The 21,346-nt window shown below is 46.7% G+C and overlaps 1 protein-coding gene across 5 annotated transcripts in view; it reads left to right on the top strand.

The window, feature by feature from the left end:
* The window catches only part of celf2 (cugbp, Elav-like family member 2), a 130,358-nt gene that overhangs the window by 96,161 nt on the left and 12,851 nt on the right, over window positions 1-21,346 (top strand). The window contains exons 5-10 of one of the 5 annotated variants that reach the window (XM_079294617.1): window positions 2,700-2,834; window positions 7,811-7,890; window positions 12,896-13,057; window positions 14,337-14,400; window positions 18,528-18,704; window positions 20,933-21,040. In XM_079294617.1, the coding sequence (XP_079150743.1) occupies window positions 2,700-2,834; window positions 7,811-7,890; window positions 12,896-13,057; window positions 14,337-14,400; window positions 18,528-18,704; window positions 20,933-21,040 (726 nt within the window). Of the gene's footprint in view, window positions 1-2,699; window positions 2,868-7,810; window positions 7,891-12,895; window positions 13,136-14,336; window positions 14,401-18,527; window positions 18,705-20,932; window positions 21,041-21,346 lie in introns of all 5 variants that reach the window. The other 4 variants (XM_079294616.1, XM_079294614.1, XM_079294615.1 and 1 more) reach the window with 4 other exon arrangements.

Here is a 21,346-nt window from a genome sequence, read left to right as displayed (position 1 = left end):
GTCCTTAAAGGGACATTTCACCACAAAATAAAATAATATTTATGTTTATGCCTCTCCGATGGCCGAAAGTATGTACGTCCAGTACATCTCGTGAACTTTAGGGTGAGTTTTTTTGACATATATTTTACATATAAAGTGAAAACAGGGACGCTGTTTTCTTTAAAGACACTTTTACAAGCTTTGAATTTTGTTGCCGCTATTATTGTTTTTAATTGGCTCCATTTTGATGCAGCAATAACACTCAGGGTGATTTATCAGGTTCATTATGTTCAGTGATATGTAGTCGAGGTACATTTGGAAACTAAAAGACAATGTTTTTAAAGTTGGTGGTTGAGTGGGAGAGGAAAACAAGCGCTTCTAATTTAAGGTTCTGTTTGATTCACCCAAAATGTAAAAACACACACTGTATGCTTCTTCCTCCTGCCTCTGCAGAGTTTATTCTCTAGTTTAGGTCACGGTGACAAACCTCCAGACAATGATGTCTTACAGGCGGCTCATCTTCGCTGACCGCAGCTGTCAGGTCTCCTCCAGCTGATTGCACGTCGTCCATACGAAAATCAAACGAAATGTTCGGGGTCCCCTCGACCTCTTGGGCTTTTCATTCACGGGAGGATGTTTGAAGACGTTCGCTATACCGAGCCCCGAGAAAAACATCGAATAAACTCCCGAATTCCTGCTTTGAATCCTGAGACCTCACAGCTGACGGGTTGTTTTTTTAGCTCGGGTAGAAAAAATAGTTCCTATTTCAAATCATTCTGGGTGAAGGAGCTCAATACATCTCTGCAGCAGAGCAGATATCTGACCATTTTGGCAAATTAACTGAAACTGAAATAATTAGCATGGCTCAGTGAGAATCTTTCTTTTACAATTTGGTTGAACTGACCCTTAAAGCTGAGTAATTGAGCAGAATATGCCAAATGGATAAAACCGTGATTGGATGAAGTGACCATTAAAATCCAGTTGCAGGTAGTTTTAAGATGTTTTTTTCCTGATATATATAAAAAGAGAAAACCAGAAGCAGCAGCTTTGCCATAACGTTACACTAGGAGTCCTTCTGGCTGACACAAGCTGCTCTATGACTGTCCACTGCGGGGGGATACAATAAAACGACAGTATCCGGCAAGGCAGCGGAGCAATCCTTATAAAAGCCATCATCCGCTCCGCTGAAATATGCCGAAAAACGGCTTTATACGACATAACCGTCGGGGTAACGATGGGGGAACTTAATAAAGCAGCCAGAACGGTGAAATATAGAGCAGACCATACGTAACGTATCCATCCGCTTAATGGTAAAGACCTTTAATAAAGCCAGTGTTCGAGTCGCTGTTACAGTGACGAATGGCCGCTCAGAGGTTTATTAGTTTAGTGAGTGGAGGAGATGGAAGGAGAGGAAAAGATGGAGACGTGTACGTGATAACAGTCTAGTGCCGCGCTTGTGTTTCTGTTCGCTACACTTTCCTCTCAATGTGTGAAGAAGCTCAGCGGGAAGCCGGTTCTGCTCCAGTTTTTTTACCCAGAATGCAAAGCTGAATCCAGATCGTCCCGGAGCCGGCTTCACGAGTCTTATCGGGCCCCTCCGCCCGCCTCGGCCGAGAAACAGAAACAGTCAATTGTAACGATATCTGCTCTGTGTCTGTTCTATCGACACAGAGTAAATTAATTACATTGCTGTTAGACTTGTGGTAATCTTCCTCTGGAGTGATGCACACACACACACACACACACGCTGTGTACAAAGGAGTTAAAGCTTTTTGAAACAGCACTTATCTTGGCAGCGTATCCCGACGGTTTGTCTTTTAAACACACAAACAATTCAAACAGCAAAATAAACAAGTGCGCTATTGATTTCCCAGAGTGCAACAGACCGCTTATCTCTTTCGCCTCGCGGTAAGAGCTGACAGTTTCCTCATTAAAAATGAATTGGATTAGCATTACATTGAATGCGGTGGGAACGCGTGCACACGCACACACACACACTCGTATTGTTGCTCAAGCTTCTCAGCGTACACACCTGCAGCCGGATCGCATTCCTGGAGATTGCACCGGAGAGGGAGGGATTGTGTCAGCGACTGGAGAAAGGGAGGAGGAATCAATAAAGGAAGGAGGGGAGGAGGGGAGGAAGAGGGCGAGAGGAGACGAGCTGCAGCGTCTCAGCGAGCGGTCTGTGTTGAAGTGATAACGAGACATTGATCAGAGCCTCGCAGCTGGCATGATGAAATACATGAACTCTGTCTGTCTCCGTCTCTCTCCCTCTGGCTCTGTCTCTCCTCCTCTCCGTCTCCGTCTCCGTCTCTTGATCAGTGTTTTGTTCTGTCTCATTCCATTTCATGTTTTGGTTTTATCTTTTACTTTTTTGGTCTTTGTGTAAAAAATGTTTCTTTCTCTTTGTTCTTTCTTTCTCCTTCCCTGTTTTATTTCATTGTGTTGTTGCAGTGAATTCCAGTGCAATGGGAAACAAACAAATACATGTGCAGTCAAAGGAAATACCTGCAGAGTCACATTGTTAAATATGAAGCTACTGCAGCTGGTTAGCTTAGCTTAGCACAAAGACTGGAAACAAAGGGAAACAGCTAGCCTAGCTCTCTGCAAAGGTGACAGAATCCACCAACCAGCACCTCTAAATCTCACTCATTATACACGTTTTACTTTACTTTACGCACATGACACCTTTCTTCTTCTTCTTCTCCTCCACTCTGCAGCGGTGGAAGACAGGAAGTTGTTCATCGGCATGGTGTCGAAGAAGTGCAACGAGAACGACATCCGGGTCATGTTCTCTGCGTTCGGACAGATCGAGGAGTGCCGGATCCTCAGGGGGCCCGACGGACTGAGCAGAGGTGTGTGTCACTCCGACTCACGTCCATCCACACGTAATGCTGCTCCATGTGATTTATTTATTACCAGAACGGCCTCCAGCGGCTGCTTCTGTATCATTGTGTCGACTCGTGAAGCGACTCAGACTCAAAGTCCTGCAGGAAGTCTTCACTCTCTCGCTGTGTGGCGAGAGTCGGCTGGTTGAAGCGGGTTTCTATTGGAGAAACAAACAAAGGCTCATTGTTCTTTGTGGTGCTATATCTAAAAATCTAGGAATCTATCCCAGTTATTGAACAATTAAAAGAAAAATCATCACTCCAACCTTTTTCCTATTTCACTATTTATTCCGTCTTTGACTTCGACGTGTTTTGCTGCATAATAACGAGCTCATTTGCACGTTTTCAGCCTTCCTTCTCTCCACTGTTTACTGCTGGAAGTTTTTCCTGAGCCGTCAACGTCACAAGAAGATGTTGTTGGCTGTAAACTCTGGTGATTAGTGTCTACCTGCGGTATGTGGGAGACATCAAGCTCAGGACGCAGCTGGTTTAAACCGCTTCCTTTCTAAAAAAATAAGAATAAAAATCCATTGATTCAGATCCTGTTCTTCAACCAGCGGCTTCTTGGAAAATTCCCAGATTTCCTTCAAGGTTTTGAGAGAGTCGCGTTGAAATTTGCCACCTTTTATGTGAGTGACCAGTGATTGTTGATGGTGAATAAATGTAATTGAAGCGATGAATTCTATATTGAGAAACCTAAAAGTAAATCTGCTGTTCTTCCTGCGTCCAGCGGCGTTATCTGACGTAGTCTGGGACATTCCGACGTTTATTATTGGAGCCTGAAGTAAACGGCTAAAGAAATGCAGTCTGCGACTATTAGCGAGACGATGTGGCCCGCAATGCATCCTGGTACATGTAGGCTCTGCTGGCAGGAGAACTCAGCTTTCTAGTCCAGTTCAGCACGCACTCAGGATTGTTCTTGCTTTAATCGACTTAATTCACCATCAACAGTGATTTAACTTCCGAACGAAAGGTGGCGAGTTTTCCCTTTGAGATGTAAATACGAATGAACTGGAGCGACATCTTGAGGCTGTTGTTGCTACTGTGAATGCATGCTTCTCCTTTTCGCTCTCTATATCTATTTTCCCCTCTCTCTCTCAGCCTCAGCCCCAGGTCACCCCCCCTTTCCTCCTCCGACCTCCTAACCTCCATTCATATCCTTCACCTGCCGTTCCAGTTCAGCCTCACCGTAAGCCGGCCCTGAGCTCTGTGATCCCTCCACCCTGAGGCGGAGGGCAGTTCAAACCAGGAGACAACTTGCTGCTTGTTGCATTTACGGTGTGCTTTGGGTTTGTCATATTTTTACAGAGCAGGATTTAGATTTCAGTGAAGTTAAAGCAGTCGTTTTTCTTTCCTCAATCGGTCTGAAAAAGACGAAACAAACATGAAGGGTTCGGTGTTTTTCCTGATATTCTTTCGGCCACATAGGAAGCCAGTAAACTAAGTAGATATACATAATATATAAAGTACTTTTTTGAGGAACCCTTTTCTTAATTTAACAAAAGACGCTCTTTTCCTGTTCTCCACCGGAGAAGAAGTGAGTAATAATCCGTCACCACGAGAGTAAATTCGATGTCGGGTTTGAGTTGCTTCACTCGATTTTTGGAGAAGAGCGCGAGCTCCTCCTCATCCGGCGGAGGACGAAACAGTCCGAGCGATGAATTCATGCCACGTTCGCTTCATGTAATTGCCGCACGTTGAGGGCGACTTACTGTCCTCGTAAAGAAAGTGCTCCAGGGCCGGTTGAACATCCAGAAACGGGCCATTTACAAGCTGTCAAACCCGTTGGATTCCTCCGCTTCTGAGTTCTCCAGCAAACTAGATTACGGAGTTTAAAATAATCGTCGTTTCAGTGGATCGTCAGGTCGACGTGTGACCAGTTCTACTTCCAACTCATCCATCAATCCAAAGCTATTGTCGCTCTATAAATAGCTCTTGTAGTCGCACAGGGACCCCTCCCATCATCAACCATTCCGTCCCACTAACACACCCCCCACCCTCCCTTTCTCCCCCTTTGTGGTGTCAATGTGTGCTGAGGATGTGGAGGCGCTTTTCAACCTCTCTGTCCTCCTCCCGTCACTCGAGCTGTCACTGTCAACGTCACGGAGGTTCCGTGTGAACCTGTCGGTCGCGTGTATATATTTTTATGTTTCTGTGGTTGTCGGACGTTGTGGATGTTTTATCGTTGACTTATTTTTCTCAATGTGTCTTCTTTCTTTTTCTCCTCAAGGTTGTCTCTATATAGAACCAATCTTTGCCTGAAACTAAACCACTCGAACTCCCATGTCCCTTTGCTTCTCCGCTCAGCACCCCCCCCTCTATTCACCCTCGCTGTCCTAGAATCCGCTCTTGCATTAATTTGTCCTCTTTTTTTTCAGACATCCCACATCGGCCTCCTTCCATTCCCATCCCCGTTTCCTTCTTCCATCCCTTCTTCGGCTCCTCTCTTTTGTCCTCATGAATATTTCAGACGCGATACAAAGCACTGAGCGGCTGACGCGTGGCGGAGAGGAAGCGCTGGTAGTCCAGCTCGGTTCTGGGTAGTGAACAGAGAGACTTAACCCGGTTGGAAATAAATGGGTCTTTCAGGATTCCGATGAGCCTGCAAATCCCAGAGGCCCTCAGTCCCACCTAGCTGAGCTCCCGTTAAAGCGCGGTATCAATCAGAAGAGAGCTCCGCCGTCCCACTATTAATAAAATATGGATCACACCACCAGTGGATGGCTGGGCCTTGGGAGCTACCCTACTTTCATTAAAGGACTGTTTGGTTGTCCGCTGACGACAGAATGCGGCCCGTGAGGTATTTTTAGCGCTCAAGCCACGAAACATCTCTCTGCCCATAAAAACAAAAGGAGACATGCACGAACCAGCCAGTTAAAGAGCTCTGACATTAGTGAATCAATGTTCGGGCGCGGAGCAATTCTTTATTTAGACGCTTCAAGCTGCAGAAGCCGGCTAAAGATAGAACAAAAAAAGAAAGACAAACGGAGGAGTTTGCGTTCGATGACAGCCAGTTGCTGACCAGTTTCGTAAACAGTCGGGACCGATGAGGACCAGTCTGGAGGGCTAACTGATCCAGTTCTGGGGCACCCTGCTGGAAACTCAGCGGTTAAATGACAGCATGTGGCCCGTCTCAAATAGACACTGAATCAGTTGAAGGAATGACCCTTTTCTGAACGTCCTACAATAGAAAGCAGCTGGTGCTGCACTGTGGATGTTTACTAGGTCAGTGCCGCAGAATCTGTTAACCTTCCTTAAAAAACCATCACAAATAACCGTTACAAAAGGACCATAATGTACTAAATGAACATCACGCTGTGTTGAAGAAGACTTGACACTAGAGATTGAGACATAAACTCATGTTTACAATGTTTACTGAGGGAATAAATCAAGAGAGAAGTAGAGTCATTTTCTATAGACTTCTATACAACCAGAGGAGTCGCCCCCTGGTGGACATTAGAGAGAATGCAGCTTTAAGACACGTCAGTATGGGCGTCAAAGGGCCTCAAAGGGCACCCAATTCCCTCTAAAGAAGCCCAGCTGTCTTGCATCTGGCACATCAGACTTAGTTGAACGTACACAGTGAGGTTATCGGAAATATTCTTGCTCCAAAAGCGTTCAAAAGACATGATTATTATGATTATTATCATTGCTGCAGCGATGCATGGCCTCTACAAGGACAGGCCTCTCTGTTCTCAGAGAGCAGGCCGCTGTATGGAGTCTGTGTAGCGGATGTAACTGACCACCCGTCGCTCTCAGCCTCGGTCCATCACGGCGGCATCCGGCTTCTGATGGAGGTAGAGGAGGGCAACCATCGCGTCTATTTCCTCCACACATCTGTCCGTCCTCTCTCTCTGTGTTGCATTATCGTTCCTCCTCTCTCTCTTTACTCTCTGCCCTTTCCCTCACTCCCAGGGAGAGTCGATCTGATTTTTTATTTTTCTCTCCCCCGATTGCCAAACCACGAGTCAGCCAGCCGTACCTGGACGTGTGTGTGTGCGTGTGTGTGTGTGTGTGTGTGTGTGTGTGTGTGTGTGTGTGTGTGTGTGTGTGTGTGTGTGTGTGTGTGTGTGTGTGTGTGTGTGTGTGTGTGTGTGTGTGTGTGTGTGTGTGTGTGTGTGCGTGTGTGTGTGTGTGTGTGTAATCAGTTCAGGCCTGGCTGCGCTAACATGGCTTGGTGAGTGTGTTAGCATATTATTAGTCCGGGGGGTTGTTGAAGCACTTCTCACATTATCTCCTCTAATCACTCCCTAACCAGCCAGCCAATAACAGCCTCCCCCCCCCAAAATAAAACCCTCCGGCTGAGTCACGTCTTGATTGGCTAAAATCAGTGTCAGTCACGGATGAGGTCGACCACACCTCCTCTCTCTTCCTCGTCTCTCTGTGGATTGAATGAATATGATTCTTCCTCTGATTCCCGGCTGCAGATATTCCGTTCTAGCTCGCCGCCACATCTCTTTCCTGTTTGACAAAAGAGGGCAACCAATCACACGCACAACACAGGCCCCGATTAATTCAAATCTAAGCGGTTGAACTTCGGTATGTGACCAATCCGGCCGTTGTGTAGGAGACGAACCAGAGACGAGGAAGGAGGAAAGGCTTTAAAAGCCAATCAAATGGCCCGATGGTGATTGTGGTTTGTCTCAGACGTCCTGTGGATGGGGCGGGGTGGGGGGGTATGTGGTTGTCATGACACTGTGCTTGTTTTTCGGCTGTTGTTTCCACGGCGACTGACAACACTGTTGTCCGCCTGTGGGCTGTTCTCTGTATCAATCTCTGTTTTTTTTATTATTTTATTTAACAACGACGTGTCCAACCCTTTTGTCTTGTTTTTGTTCTTTCTTGTCTTCCCCCTCCTCCTCCTCCTCCTCCTCCTCCTCCTGCCCCCCCCCTCCCTTGCACTATCCCTCCATCCCTCCCCCCCTCTCCTCCCCTCCCTACAGGATGTGCGTTTGTCACGTTTTCCACCAGAGCTATGGCACAGAATGCAATCAAAGCCATGCACCAGTCTCAGACTATGGAGGTACTGTACTCTTCCTTCAACTCTCTCTAATCTCTGTCTCTTTCACTCCTTTTGTAAACAAACGTGCACTTCACTCTGTAAATGTGCCGTAAAACTCACCACACGGCATATGTTCATCGCACCTCCAGCACGGCTCGAGTCTCAACGCCGTCACATTCATCTAAAGCCTTAAATTAAAGTCTTGATTTGAATTGTTGAGAGCAGTTTAACAGTTATTCAACAGACACAATAATTGAAAAGAAAATCACTGTAAGAATTCACAAGACGATATAAATGAGCCTGATTTGAAGTTGTCTCACATACGATGCCACACGGAGATCGATCACAACAACAGCCTCATAAATGAAAGCTAATCGCTAATTTAGTTCAGCTGTGAATGCATTTTCATGATTTTGGAACTTCTTGTATTGCTGTTTGTTTACATACAAGAATAAGAACGCTTTTTTTCTCACAATATAATCGAAGAGATCCGATAAGAGATCGATAAGAGTACTCGTATCCCTGCCGCTGACTTTTGATGACATTTTTTTGTGTCACAAGTCTCTCAGCTAGAACAAACTTTGGCTCAAAACTGTGACCAAACAAAAAAAGCGACACACCTTTGACACAACGGCCAGAATGTGCAGGTGGCGCTACAGACCTCATCAGCTGCACGGCGACCCCGGCGGCGCCGTAATGGGGACCCGGCCGCTGCTCCTTTGTGTGTGTGTGTGTGTGTGTGTGTGTGTGTGTGTGTGTGTGTTCCCACCCAAAAAAAGGGCGCCTTTGTCGACATTGTCAGGCCAGTGAGAGGGCAGCGTGACGGGGCCGTGATTTGGGAGAGAATATAATACGAGTGCGAGTCACACGGAGACAGAGAGACAAAAAAGTGTTAATAACAGACCGTGTTAAAGGAAAGAGACGAGTGGCGTTCACCCCGTGGCCCCCTCATTACAGCTGAGCATGATAATCACGGCGCTAGTGATGTGCCGTGACCCTGACGTGGCGGGGAAAGAAACCTGCGCGCTGCTGCCTCCGTTCGGCTGCGTGTGAAAGTGGGGATCTTCGTGTTTGTGTTGTTCGGTGTCTGGTGTTGATTCGTGCGGCCGAGCGGCGGCGCGTCCGTCTCTTCTGAGTAGAAGGAGCGACGCCCTCCTCCGACGCCGTCAGCATTAAGCTAGAATTATCCCCACTCCGAGCGGCCGGCCGCCACAATGGGCTCCGGCAAACGCTGCCGCTGTCCTTCATCCAGCGAACAGAAAGAAAGAGAAAAAAGCCTTCAACCAGAACACGATAGTGGAGTGGACAATGGCAAAATACCTTCATTTCCATTTGAAAAACAAGCTGTCGAGCCCCGGGCGCACACAAATTGCCGCAACCGTTTGTTAATGTTCCTCAGTTTTGCAATTTAAAAGTAATTACTTCGGGTCCGTATGAGGGAATGAGGTCTGGTAAATAGAGTTTGGTTATTGTCTCGGCTCTGTTGCGCCCCGTTGTCTTAGATGGAGCAAGATTGTTGCGTACATGTCAGCAAGGAGAAGGAAAAAGCTAAAGGGGGGGGGGGCTCAATGGCGATGGCGCTGTCATATCCATTCTCATTACGCCGTGACATTCAGGTCCACACATGGCTGAATGTCAGGCCCTAATGAAAGTGGATCTGAGCGAGACATGTCGAACCTCTGCAGACAGACCAGCACAGAGGTGTGTAGGCTTCCTTCTGTCCCCCCCCACATGACACCGCACGTCCTCCTGCTCTCGCTGCACACTGAGATCAAACGCTCTGTTTTTGATGCTTCATTTTGACTCGGTATGCAAAACTTTGTGTTGTCTGCACGCTGTTTCAATCCAAGTGTGCACAAAGTACTTGGCGCGCAAACTCCTGCAGTGAACAGAGCCTCCTGCTTCCTTATAGCTGCACATCACATGGTTTTGCATCCACGGGAGGAGATGTGAAGTGATGCGTAATGCTCCGTTCACGGTTGTCTCAGAGAGTCGGCCTCAGGGAGCGCAGGCAGCTTTATTAGCCGAGTGAACTCCTGAAGTCCATCACGAGGCCGTAACTTCTGTCTCTGAGAGAAAGTTTGACTTTTGTTGTTTTGGGGGCGTGCGGACGGCGAGACGAGGTCAAACCTTCATCCGGAAGCAGCTGACGAGGTGTCGTTCTAATGGAAAGATGTGCTGTAATTACATAATTACACATGTGCCAGGTGCTTATTGCGATGTCTGCAGCGTCAGTTAAACTATAGGCTGTCATTGACATCCGTATTCCAGTGCAGAGATGCAAACTTTATGACATATGCCATAAAGATATTGATCCAAGATTAGCAGTAACTTAATACGGGAATCCAGCACAGGAATGGCGGACCCCGCCACGAGCAATAACGACGACATACAGAGAGGTAATTACAGAGTGTGAACACATAGAAAGGTCTCAAAAATGGGGGTTTGATTTCATGAAAATGTATAAATTATTGTAGCTTTAAGGAGTTTTCTCAGAACAGTGGAGTTTCATCCCACTAATGGCTGATTAGCACAGAAGTCACACAGTGTTCAAGAGTTCAAAAGTTCAGCTGTCACTAATCCATGTTGAATTATTAACAAATCCCCCGACGAATCAAAATCAATGATGGTTTGTTTCTCTGAGCGAAACCCAACAGATGGCACGAGCTGCCACTTTCCCGCCGCGCGGTTTTATTTTTTTATCACTGAAGGGCAAAGTTGTGCAGCCGGCCAATCGCCTGAAAAACGTGAAAGTGCAGCCGCGGTCTTGAGGGAGAACCGGTATATGCACGGCGCGTATAGAGGCCTCCCGCGGCCCCCCTCGGCCCCTCTCCCGGGGCAGGACTCTCATTCTGGGCCTCGTCTCCTCCCCGCTGCCCGGGTGTCAGCTGGAGTAATGAGATATTTAGCAGAGAGCAGGTATAGGGGCGCTCCTGTCTCCAGGGGAATGCGCTGCAGCGGCGAGACCCCGAACTTGACACCCTCGCTCCGAAGGCAATTCTCCCATCGTCACCTCTCTTTTATCTGTCGGCGGGCGGAATGAAAAGGGAAAATGACTGGTGGAGGGACGCAGTAAATATGGACGGACAGGAGACATTCTGATGATAATTGAGCCGTGGCAAAACGTTGCCATTGAGGCCACTTTAAGATTGAAGATTAACTGAATTATAACTGGTTCTGATGTTAAATCTTACCATTTGTGCTCCGTCGTGTATGTGCAGGCGTGTCGCATCGTCACTGCATGTTTTATTATCTTATAAGTTAGGTTCAACTACAGGAGCTCTTCATCCTGAGGGTGTAGCTCGTGGTGCACATGTACAATTATCGGTCTTCATTTGAGTAAATATTTTGCAGGCAAATCAAATAGTTTACAGGATATTCAACCTTCGTTTCTTTACAATACATTCAATACTTGACTTGTTTCTTTACAGGGTTTGTATGAAGGCATTCAAGTAGTTTATGAAGATGAGATATGATAAATTAAGCTTTGATCAGCACCACGGACAGCGACCGTGAATTTTGTTGGGCGAATGCACCTGAAGGCCACCGTAGATTCTTCCACAAGATATGACACACTGGCCCTTTAAATCAATTCATCGAAGAATGATGTGATAACAACTACTGACGTGTGATGATTTGCTGCTTTTCTCTGTTTTATATCATCGTAAACAAATATTTTAATAATTTTGTGGACATTTTGTCACAATTTATAAACGAGATTATGAATCAATTAATCAAAGGATTAATAAATAGATCCATAAATATGAAAATAAAGATGTAAGAAAGACAATGCATTCTGGGAAGTAGGCTAACTTGTGTAAACGCGTTGATTTGACGCTAAAAGTTGAGTTGATTTTAAACACTCGCTGTGTCTGCTGCTGTCTGCAAAGTAGCCGAATCCTGTCGGAGGACATGTCGGAGGATCGTGCCTCCAACTAAATGTTTCAATCAAAAGGTTTTCATGCTCCCGCGGCAGATTGCCTTTGTTTCTGACGGAGTTGCCCGCTAGTTAGGCTTTGATTGCGGCGTCTGAGTATCGGCTCGGCGTGATAGATTACGACTTGCCGTTTTTCTGCTTCGCTGTGTTTCAGCCGTCGCTGCAACTTTCATCAGGAGCGTTGTGTCTTTCGCTTTTTTCTCCTTCTCCGTGTGTGACAGTGCACACACACACACACACACACACACACGCACAGAGTCACACAGGAAACTTGACTCTAAAGCCACTGGGCTTTCTTCTTTCCCCCACAGGGGGCTCGGTTATCTGTGAGTCCAGAACGGTTTCACCAGAAACAGATTTCCTGAGTTCTCCAACTATTTCATCATCTCATGTGAAGAGAGACTTGATTTGTGTGTGTGTGTGTGTGTGTGTGTGTGTGTGTGTGTGTGTGTGTGTGATACTGTGTGTGTGTAAGAGAGAGAGTGTGTGCGTGTAAAGTCCAAGAGAGATGGATTGAGATGACCAGAAAGAGACTTTGAGAGGAAGATTTGGAGATTTAGACGAACAGAAGTGTTTCTAATTGTCCGAATTTGTATTCCTCAGAGCAGCAGTGTGTGTGTGTGTGTGTGTGTGAGTGTGTGTGTGTGTGTGTGTGTGTGTGTGTGAGTGTGAGTGTCTCTTAACTTAATCAAGAGTAGATATTTCTTCTTCCTAGCTGATGTAAAGTTCAATATAAGCTGTTTTTATGAGATGTAACTTTCATGATATGCATCGATCACATGAATCATTTTTATTTGTTATCGTGTACATACAGTATAAAGTGAGGGTGTAAACACAGACCTCATTCCCTAATTATCTCTTGTCTCCTCTTCTCCTCTTTTTCCACATTTCTTCTCTTGCCTCCTCTTTTCCTTTTTGAATCTTCCATCTCTTCTTTCTCTGCTCCTCTTCTATTTATCTTCCTCCTCTCTACCATTTCCTCTCTTCTTTCCTCCATCCTCCATCTTTCCTCCTCTTCTGTCTCAATTCTTTTCTTTTCTTCTCTGCTGCCTCCTCTCCTCCTCTCCTCCCTCCTTTCCTCCCACACAGGGCTGCTCGTCTCCCATCGTGGTGAAGTTCGCCGACACGCAGAAGGACAAGGAGCAGCGGCGTCTGCAGCAGCAGCTGGCGCAGCAGATGCAGCAGCTCAACAGTGCGACCACCTGGGGGAGCCTGACGGGCCTGGGCGGCCTCACCCCGCAGTATCTGGCTGTAAGGAGAGCCGCCGCGTCGCCCACCACCATCTCCTCCTCCACCCCTTACTACAGCCCCATGGCCAACGCCGCAGCAGTCAGTTCCCCAATCGAAAAACCTTCCAACCTGAAAAATAAATTTCCCAAACACTCTCTCTGGCCTCCTGTCTCCTCCTCCCTCCTCTCTCTCATTCTCTTCCTCCTCTCCTCTCCGTCCTCCTCTTGGGATTGTTGGCTGGCGAGGAAATGAGGTCTCTGAACAGGTTGAGGCTGCTAGAAGCCAATAATGTATGTTCTGTATCTCAGGAAAGCGTAACGCCAGAGAAAGAAAGCACAGACACAGAGAATCCTCCATCCTGAAGTTAAATGTGAGGCCTATTGCGTTGTAATTGCTCTGATGTATTCGAGGCTGAATGTGGTAACTTCCTCAGACTCTTGTTGGGATTAAACAAATAAATGATCTGGCTGGGGACAGTGTTGAACCCCTTGGGAGTCCACTGATCCCCAATTTGATAAATCCTGCAGCGGCTCGGCTGCACATCTGAGACCGCCGTCGGTTGATTTGGGGATTTGTATTTTGTTTTTTTACAGTTCAGAAACCTCCTTCCCTCCTCGTGTCTCTGCAGCCATCTGCTGACCCTTGACTTATTGCTCTTAGCGTCTAAATTAAACAGCCAAATTCTCCTTAAAACACACGACGTCAACAGTCTTTCGATTCTCAATTTGTGTGACTCTAAGAGCAATTAAACCTGTCTGTTCAACGGGAGAACAGAGCTCAGACATCCCACCTTTACTGAACGTTGATTGGTTCTTGGGGGTAAAAAGTGATCTGTGAATCTGGTCTCCCGGCCTCCTGCTCTTTCAATCCTCTTTCTTCACTCTTTTGAGAAGATTACGCTCTGTATTCTGCACTAACAATAGAAACAAGATGTTAATTCAACTCTTTGAAGGATGATTTTTCTTTTTCTGACAGCATCAGTATTCCACTTTTGTTTTTGGAATGGAATTAGTCGGCTAGATTAGAGCTTTCATGCTCAACTTGTCTGGAAGAATGACGGTGGAATACAAACAGTGTTTGCTTAGAGGAGCGATCACGCTGTATTAGCAGCTCATTTACTCATCGAGCACCGAGGCAACAAACCCGCGCTGCTAAATCACCAGTTCAGCTTCTCCGTGTAGCATTGTGCAGACATGTGTCGAGCTAGCTGCATCCACGCGGCTCACTCTGTTTCTCCCTCTTCTCTTTTCTCTGCCTCCTCTCTCTCTCTCTCTCTCTTTTCTTTTTTGTTTCCCATCAGTTGCTCCAGCAGGCGACTTCCTCCAGTAACCTGGGAGCCTTCAGCGGGATCCAGCAGATGGCCGGTGAGTCGAAAGAAACCAGTTGATAAACTTCCTTTTCTCTTTCCTCTTTTTGTTTCATCCACACGGCGATGGACTCTTTGTTGCGCCTCGCTTGTTATTTTTCCTTTTTCGTTCGCAGACTTTCTAACAGAAGGACCAAAGAGCATAACAGACGAACTCGCGTGTCGGAGTTAAGAGAGATCTTTGCCCCGAAGATTTATTAACCGTTGCTAAGAATTGTCTTGATCTTTTAATGAGGCCAGACAAGAGCTGTGCCCTGGGCGTGTAGCGGTAGCACCGCGGCTCTGGGACGGATGAGTCGGAAAGAGAAAGAGAGAGGAGAAGGGAGTGGAGGGAAAACTGGTTCAAAGCGCTTGTTGGTGGATATCTGTGCACTGCGGGGCTGGCGCCATCTACTGCTCCTCTCTCACTGCTCTGTCATCTGCACTTCCACGCTTTCTCTCTCAAGAGCATCTGCAGCAAAATATCAGCCGTTAAAAAAAGAGGGAAATAAAGCTCATAAAACCTGCAGTGGATATTAGCCGGTGAAACTTTTCAAACTCTGAAATAGGAGATGTAAAGTGGTAAGGGACAGTCCAATTCTCTTAAGTAAGGCTGCCGCAATAAAAAATGCATATTGTATTAACCCAGTTCTGTATTAATCTGAGCCTGCAGCGAGCCAAGAAGCCTCCTATTAAATGTTGAACAAGATAAAATCTCTGTCTCTAAGAAATATAATTTTTTAGGGCTTAAAATTTAGATTTATTGAAGACTTTCCGGGACCCGTGGATACTCGCTCCCATCATCATCTCTGACTCCTTCTCTCTTTCCATTAAACTCTTCTCGTTTTTCTCTCTCTTCGCCTCTTTTTTTCTCTCGCACCTCCTCCAATCACACTTTCTTCATCTCTCCTTCACACCGGCCGTCCTCCTCTCTCCTCAGCGCGCTCTCTACGCTGCGACGAGTGAGAAACAATCGCGCCATCTGAGCATGATGGGAGTTCTTCTCTTTCAAAGAGGCGAGCGCCATCTTGTGTCTCTGTCGTGTTCTCTCGAGCTACAGCGCCTTCTGCAATTTCCCTCTGGATGATTTACTTTTTTTTTTCTTTTTTTTTGCACACTGCTGTCGAGGCTCAAACACACATGTCCTCACAAACACACACTCACACGGGAAAAACAGGCTCTGGGATTTTTTGGAAGCGAGGGCGAGTAACGGCGTCTGAATCTGGAGATCTGTTGGTTCTCCATCTGCGAGAGAGAGAGAGAGAGAGAGAGAGAGAGAGAGAGCATTCGTGATTGGCAGGAGATGTGACACAGCTGAATGACATCTGGTCCCGGTCTTTAACACGAGGAGCTGCAGAGCTGAGAGGCTTCAATTACACCAATGAGCATTCAATTAGACACAGCCAACGCCAGCCTGGTGCAGCCCGGCGCTGCCATACAGGCCGCATGGAGCGTGTACACGCACACGCACACACACACGCGTCCTCGCACACGTATGTAGCCGCTCACACACTCGCGTACCATCTGCACAGCCCGGATACTCCGACTGTGACGCGGGGAGTCGATTGTATTTGTCTCTTTCTTTGCCGTCTCTCTAACCCAGAGATGTACTTTCATATCACGCCTGCTCCCGTTTTCCTCCTCATGACCGTCCTGAAGGATGTTCAATGAGGGAGATAACCTTTGACTGATGCAGGTAAGAGCTGGGGTTGAGTTGCTTTGAGAAAAGGGGGGAAAAGAGGTCGCATGTAGAGAGAGAGAGAGAGAGAGAGGAGAAAAGAAAGAAAGAAAGAAAAGGAGGCAAGGAAAAGATAACAGAGGCAGGAAAGGAAACAATGGAAAAGAGGAGGGGAAGTGGAAAGTGGAAGGGAGGAAAGGAGGAAGATAAATGAAGGGGTAAAATAGAAGGAAAGGGAGTTAATATGTGGGAAATTGGAAAGGAGGAAAACAGATCTAAAGTGCAGGGAAGCAAAGAAGAGGAAATGGAAAAAGGGAAGGAAATAAGGACGCATTAGGCATGAAAGATGTTTATAAAGGATGGGAGGAAAGGAAAAGAGGGAGTAGGAAAGAAAAATGGTGAAAGAAAGGGGAATGTGTGATAGGAAAGGGGAAGTGAAAGGCAGAAAGGAAAGGACCCAGAAGCAAGGAAAGGAAATGGAAAAGAGGATAAAGGGAAGTGAAAGGGGGAGGAGAAGACGAGCAGAAGAAATGGACGAGAGAAAGGAAAAAAGGGGGAGGAAAGGAACTGCAGGCAGGAAGGAAAGAAATCAAGGAAATTGAAAAACAGGGATGAAATAGAAACAGACAATGACTGAAGTATTACTGAAGTATTACTGAAGTATTACTGAAGTATTACTGAAGTATTACTGAAGTATTACCCTGAGCGGTTGTGTTGGATGGGAGCCTCTGTGGTGAAACCCAGCGAGGGGAGAAAGTGTCACAATAAAGAGGCATGAAGAAGAACTCAGACGGAGAATGAGCTGCTCGCGTGCTGCACGAGGTAAAAACACACACGCGGTCTAAACGAGCGCGAGATTCAATTTGTGCATTTTTCACTCAACGTGACGACAGAGCGGCGGCGGGCGGGCGCCTGTTCTTATTCACCGCGTTGCGTCGAAAAATAGAAAAAAACACTTCAGCTTTTGATGCGTCACAGAAAATTGAGGAAAATCGCTCTGAAAACAAGATTGGTTTTGGCTTGGATGCGAGTACGCGCACTCATTACCGCAGACACACACACACTTCCTGCTGGAGAGCGGCCCTTTTGTGTGTGTATACCTCGGATTAACCAATCAGAGGTGTGGATCCCATGAATCCCGCCGTCGGCTGTCATTGGCTGCTGCGTTGGGTTGTCCGGCTGAAGGATATCTCTGTTTTCGGATCTTCGTTCAAACAAGATGGATCTTCTTCGTGGTGTCTTGTTCGTGTGTGTCTATCTGTGTGTGTGTGTGTGAGTGAGTGTGTGCGTATTCCCATGGTACTGTATATACACCCAGGCTGTATATACGACACATACACCTCACATTGACAGTGTCCACCGTCTTAACCTCTTAACACGCTCGTGAGTCGGAGGAAGAGGCTTCTCTGGTGGTAAGAACGACTTCCTGCTCTGGAGACTGAATCTGTTTGCTTTATGAGGTTTCTCCACCTCCTAATGTCCACACACACACACACACACACACACGGAGAAAAGGTGAAAGGTTCAGCTGTACTCGCAGAAGGTGTTTTATAGCCTTTGCTTCCCCATCACTTGGGTGTTGGCATGTAGTCATTAACTATGCGTAAGTACAGCCCGGTATGCCAGCCAGCAGATTACCAGCGAGGAGGGTTCAGCCTGCAGGTGTCTTCAGCTACAGCTTTATTGTGAAAGTCTTTAGTCTAAAGACAGATGTATATCTGTCCTCCTTAATAATCTCTGTTGTTGCATTCAGCCCGTTCTCACACTTCGGTCAGCGGCTCTGTGATTCAGACTGTGGCTCTCTTCGTATCCCTCTTTTCAAAATGCACATTTTCACAGGAACCAATGCGTGAAGCAGCGTAAGTTCAGCACGTTACCTCTTCTTTGTGTGGAGATGTGGTGGACTGATGTCTGCCTGAGCAGAGGATGAAGTCTCTCTCTCTGGAAGGGTTGTTTAAGAGCTTCTCCTTCTTTTCTTGACGTAGCTTTCAGTGCATGTTAGCGTGTTTAGCTCACGTGGCAGTTGCAGCTGATAAAGCGTCACGTTGAAAAGGCACCTTTTAGACTTTTGTTTAAAGCCGAGCAAATGATATAATCGGCATAAAAAAGCCTGATAACGAGACGACGAGCCTCCACTGAGCTCAGACAGAAAAACAATCACAGATCATTTCTGCACCAAACCTAAACAACAGCTGCTTTTACTGATTTACACACATTTGGGATTTATTAGCGGAAATCATCTGCTGTAGTTGGTTCTTCACACACTGCAGACTCTTCACAGTGACACACACACACACACACACACACTCCTCTGTCATTCCTGGTTGACCTCCGGACAGCTCGCTCGTGTTCGGTACTTGTCCCTCTGGTGAACTCTGTCCCGGGTCCAGCCGAGCCCACGACCTCGCTCCCTAAAGGTTTGACCCCCCCTCCCCCCTCCCCCCCTCCTCTCTGGCTCCTCTCTCCAGGTATGAGTGCTCTGCAGTTGCAGAACCTGGCCACTTTAGCGGCGGCAGCGGCGGCGGCCCAAAACTCAGCCAGTCCCTCCGCCGCAAACCCCCTGTCCAACAGCGTCGCCTCCCTGGGAGTGTTGGGCAGCCCAGGTAACACCGCAGACACCTTCGGGACGCCGGGGGTCGGGGTGGGTGGAGGGGCACCCGACGCCTGCCGACGTCCTCCGCTCTCCACCGTTACCGTCACCAGTGTTGTCGCCCCTCCCCCACCCTCATGACACATCACCAAAAAAAACCTCCATCAACCCAAATCATCGCTGCCGATTCATCCCGTCTGGCACATTCCCATGGTGTGTGTGTGTGTGTGTGTGTGTCCACCGTCCTCCATCTCAACAGACCATGCTGTCGTGTTGTCGAAGCGCCGCCCCACCACCACGCCCATCCCGTGACACGCTGTATACGTGTGCGCGTCTGTGTGTGTGCATGTCCGTGCGTTCTGTGCTGAACTGTTGTTTTTGGGGCTGTGATTTGTGCCAAAAACTTTCCCGGTTGTAGATTTACAGAAACGTGTGTTGTTGTTTCCCGGCGGTCCAGGTTTGTGTGCACCTGTGTGTGTGTGTGTGTGTGTGTGTGTGTTGGTGTCTGTAACCAGCTGTGCTCGATGAAAAGTCACGATCGAGAGAGAATCCCACGAGTTTCACGGAGAGATTACTCGCCAGCATAGGAAGCCTCCTCTGGTTGATGCTCCTCCCCCTTCCTGTACATGTCGTCTGCTTCCTTTTGGATGGTCCTTGTGTTTTGTTTCATGCAACGACAGCATCACTTTGAATGCAGCGCTGTGCCTGCTTTCACCAATATCTGCCAACAGCAAACATACATGTTCTTTGAAGGGGAGACACTACAGGTGAACAGGTTACATGATAAACATGGGATAACGCCAGGCGAGGAGCCTTCAGAACGTAGAGAGGAATGAACGTGTAACGTTTGCTGCATGTAAGAGCCGCTGAAGTGGAGATTTCTGAAATGTTATGTTGAAATATGCAAATGAGGGATTATCTAATGGTAACGTTTGGTGAATTTAGGAGAAATCTACAGACGCACAGTTATAAAATAAACAGCTTAATATGTATATTGTATGTTTTGTTTCTGCTCGTCTGAAAGACGATGACAGCAGAAGAGCACGAGGAACCTTGTTTTCCCTGTAGTGTGTCTCCTGTTTTCATCTCCATATGCTTTTACATGAGGGTTTTTTTGTACATATGATGAAGTGCTGCTGATTTTCCTGGATGTTTAGAAATATTCACCTTTAATTAACCTGAGACACAATATTTTAAATCCATAAAAGAATGAGATCACTGTGGACACGGTTGGTTGCCTCGAGATCACATTTCCCTTGAACTGCAGCACTTCTCTTCAGAAGACGCTTCACAGAATAAACTCTCAAAGCTCCGCTTTAGTTCTGCATTGTTGCATTTTAGTGCCGGAACGTCGAGTGTTTGACGAGTATGGCCACTTGTCGTCGCGGCGTTTCAAAGATTTATAAACTAATTAAAAGAATCAAATCCAAAATGTAATCTTTTTGGAATATTTGAACATCACATTGGTCCATGTTTGGTCAGTATTGGATGTAATTTGAAGAAGGATGTTTTCCAAAATATACGAGGGGAAATCTGTTCAGGCTGGAATGGCTGCCGACTCCAATTAATAGATTCATCCTCAATCTAGAAATAGATGCACAAACTGCAACGATGTGTAACTTTACCGTCCTGCTCTCGTCCGCTCTCCCGTCAGCCCGATTCCACGTGAATGCAGCAGAAGTAGGACGTCTAAAGTTTGATACAAGGGGCCACACGGTGTCGCTATCTCCCACTTTTCTCCCACTTTTCTCCGGCTATTCGCTCACTTTTTGCAGACTTTTCTCAGACTTTCCTCCCACTTTTCTCTGACTTTTCTCTGACTTTTTGCTGACTTTTCTCTGACTTTTTGCTGACTTTTTGCTGACTTTTCTCTGACTTTTTGCTGACTTTTCTCAGACTTTCCTCCCACTTTTCTCTGACTTTTCTCTGACTTTTTGCTGACTTTTCTCTGACTTTTCTCCGCCTTTTTTTCCAGACATTCCACCAATTGGCATTCAAATATTAAAGATATCAAACAATGAGAGCATTGAAGACTTTGTTGAGGTGAAACAGAGGCAGCCAGTCTTCTCAGCAGTGGTTTCAGCTAGTTTACAGTTATTCCAGTTCAAAATGATGTTAAATTATATAAATAGCACCTCCGAAATATTTTTGAATGTGTATTGAGTGAAGAAGGCCTTGAGGAGGAATCTTCTTGAACAAGTCTGTTTTTTGTCTCCTACTCTTCTTCTTCACCTCCTCCCCCCTTCCCCCCCCCCCTTTCCTCCTCTCTTCCCGCAACAACAGCCAACTCCAACGCCGGCATGAACTCTCTGACCTCTCTGAGCACCCTGCAGGGCCTGGCAGGCACCGTCGGCCTGAACAACATTAATGCACTAGCAGGTAGCATCAACAGTGAGTATTCACTCTGCCATCGGCCACTCCACCGTCACCCACACCTCCGCTTTCCCACCGTCCACGGCCATCGGCGACATCGCTGCTACGACCTGTGAGCCGACGCAGAGAGACGCAGTCATTATTTCATCTTTCATTTTCATCCATTTAAAGAAAAGGAAAAAAATGTAACTGATTTTTTTTTCAAGATCTGCAGAATTTGTACTTAAAAGAAATATATATATATTAAACAATATTTAGTATATTAAACAAAGGCTGAGGTCATTTAAAAACCCATGAAGAGTCGAGACATACTACATACATACA

Source organism: Melanostigma gelatinosum (assembly GCF_949748355.1).
Source record: "Melanostigma gelatinosum genome assembly, chromosome: 22".
Taxonomy (NCBI): Eukaryota; Metazoa; Chordata; class Actinopteri; order Perciformes; family Zoarcidae; genus Melanostigma; species Melanostigma gelatinosum.
The sequence above is the reverse complement of the archived record's forward strand: the minus strand, read 5'-3'. Positions and strand labels throughout refer to the sequence as shown.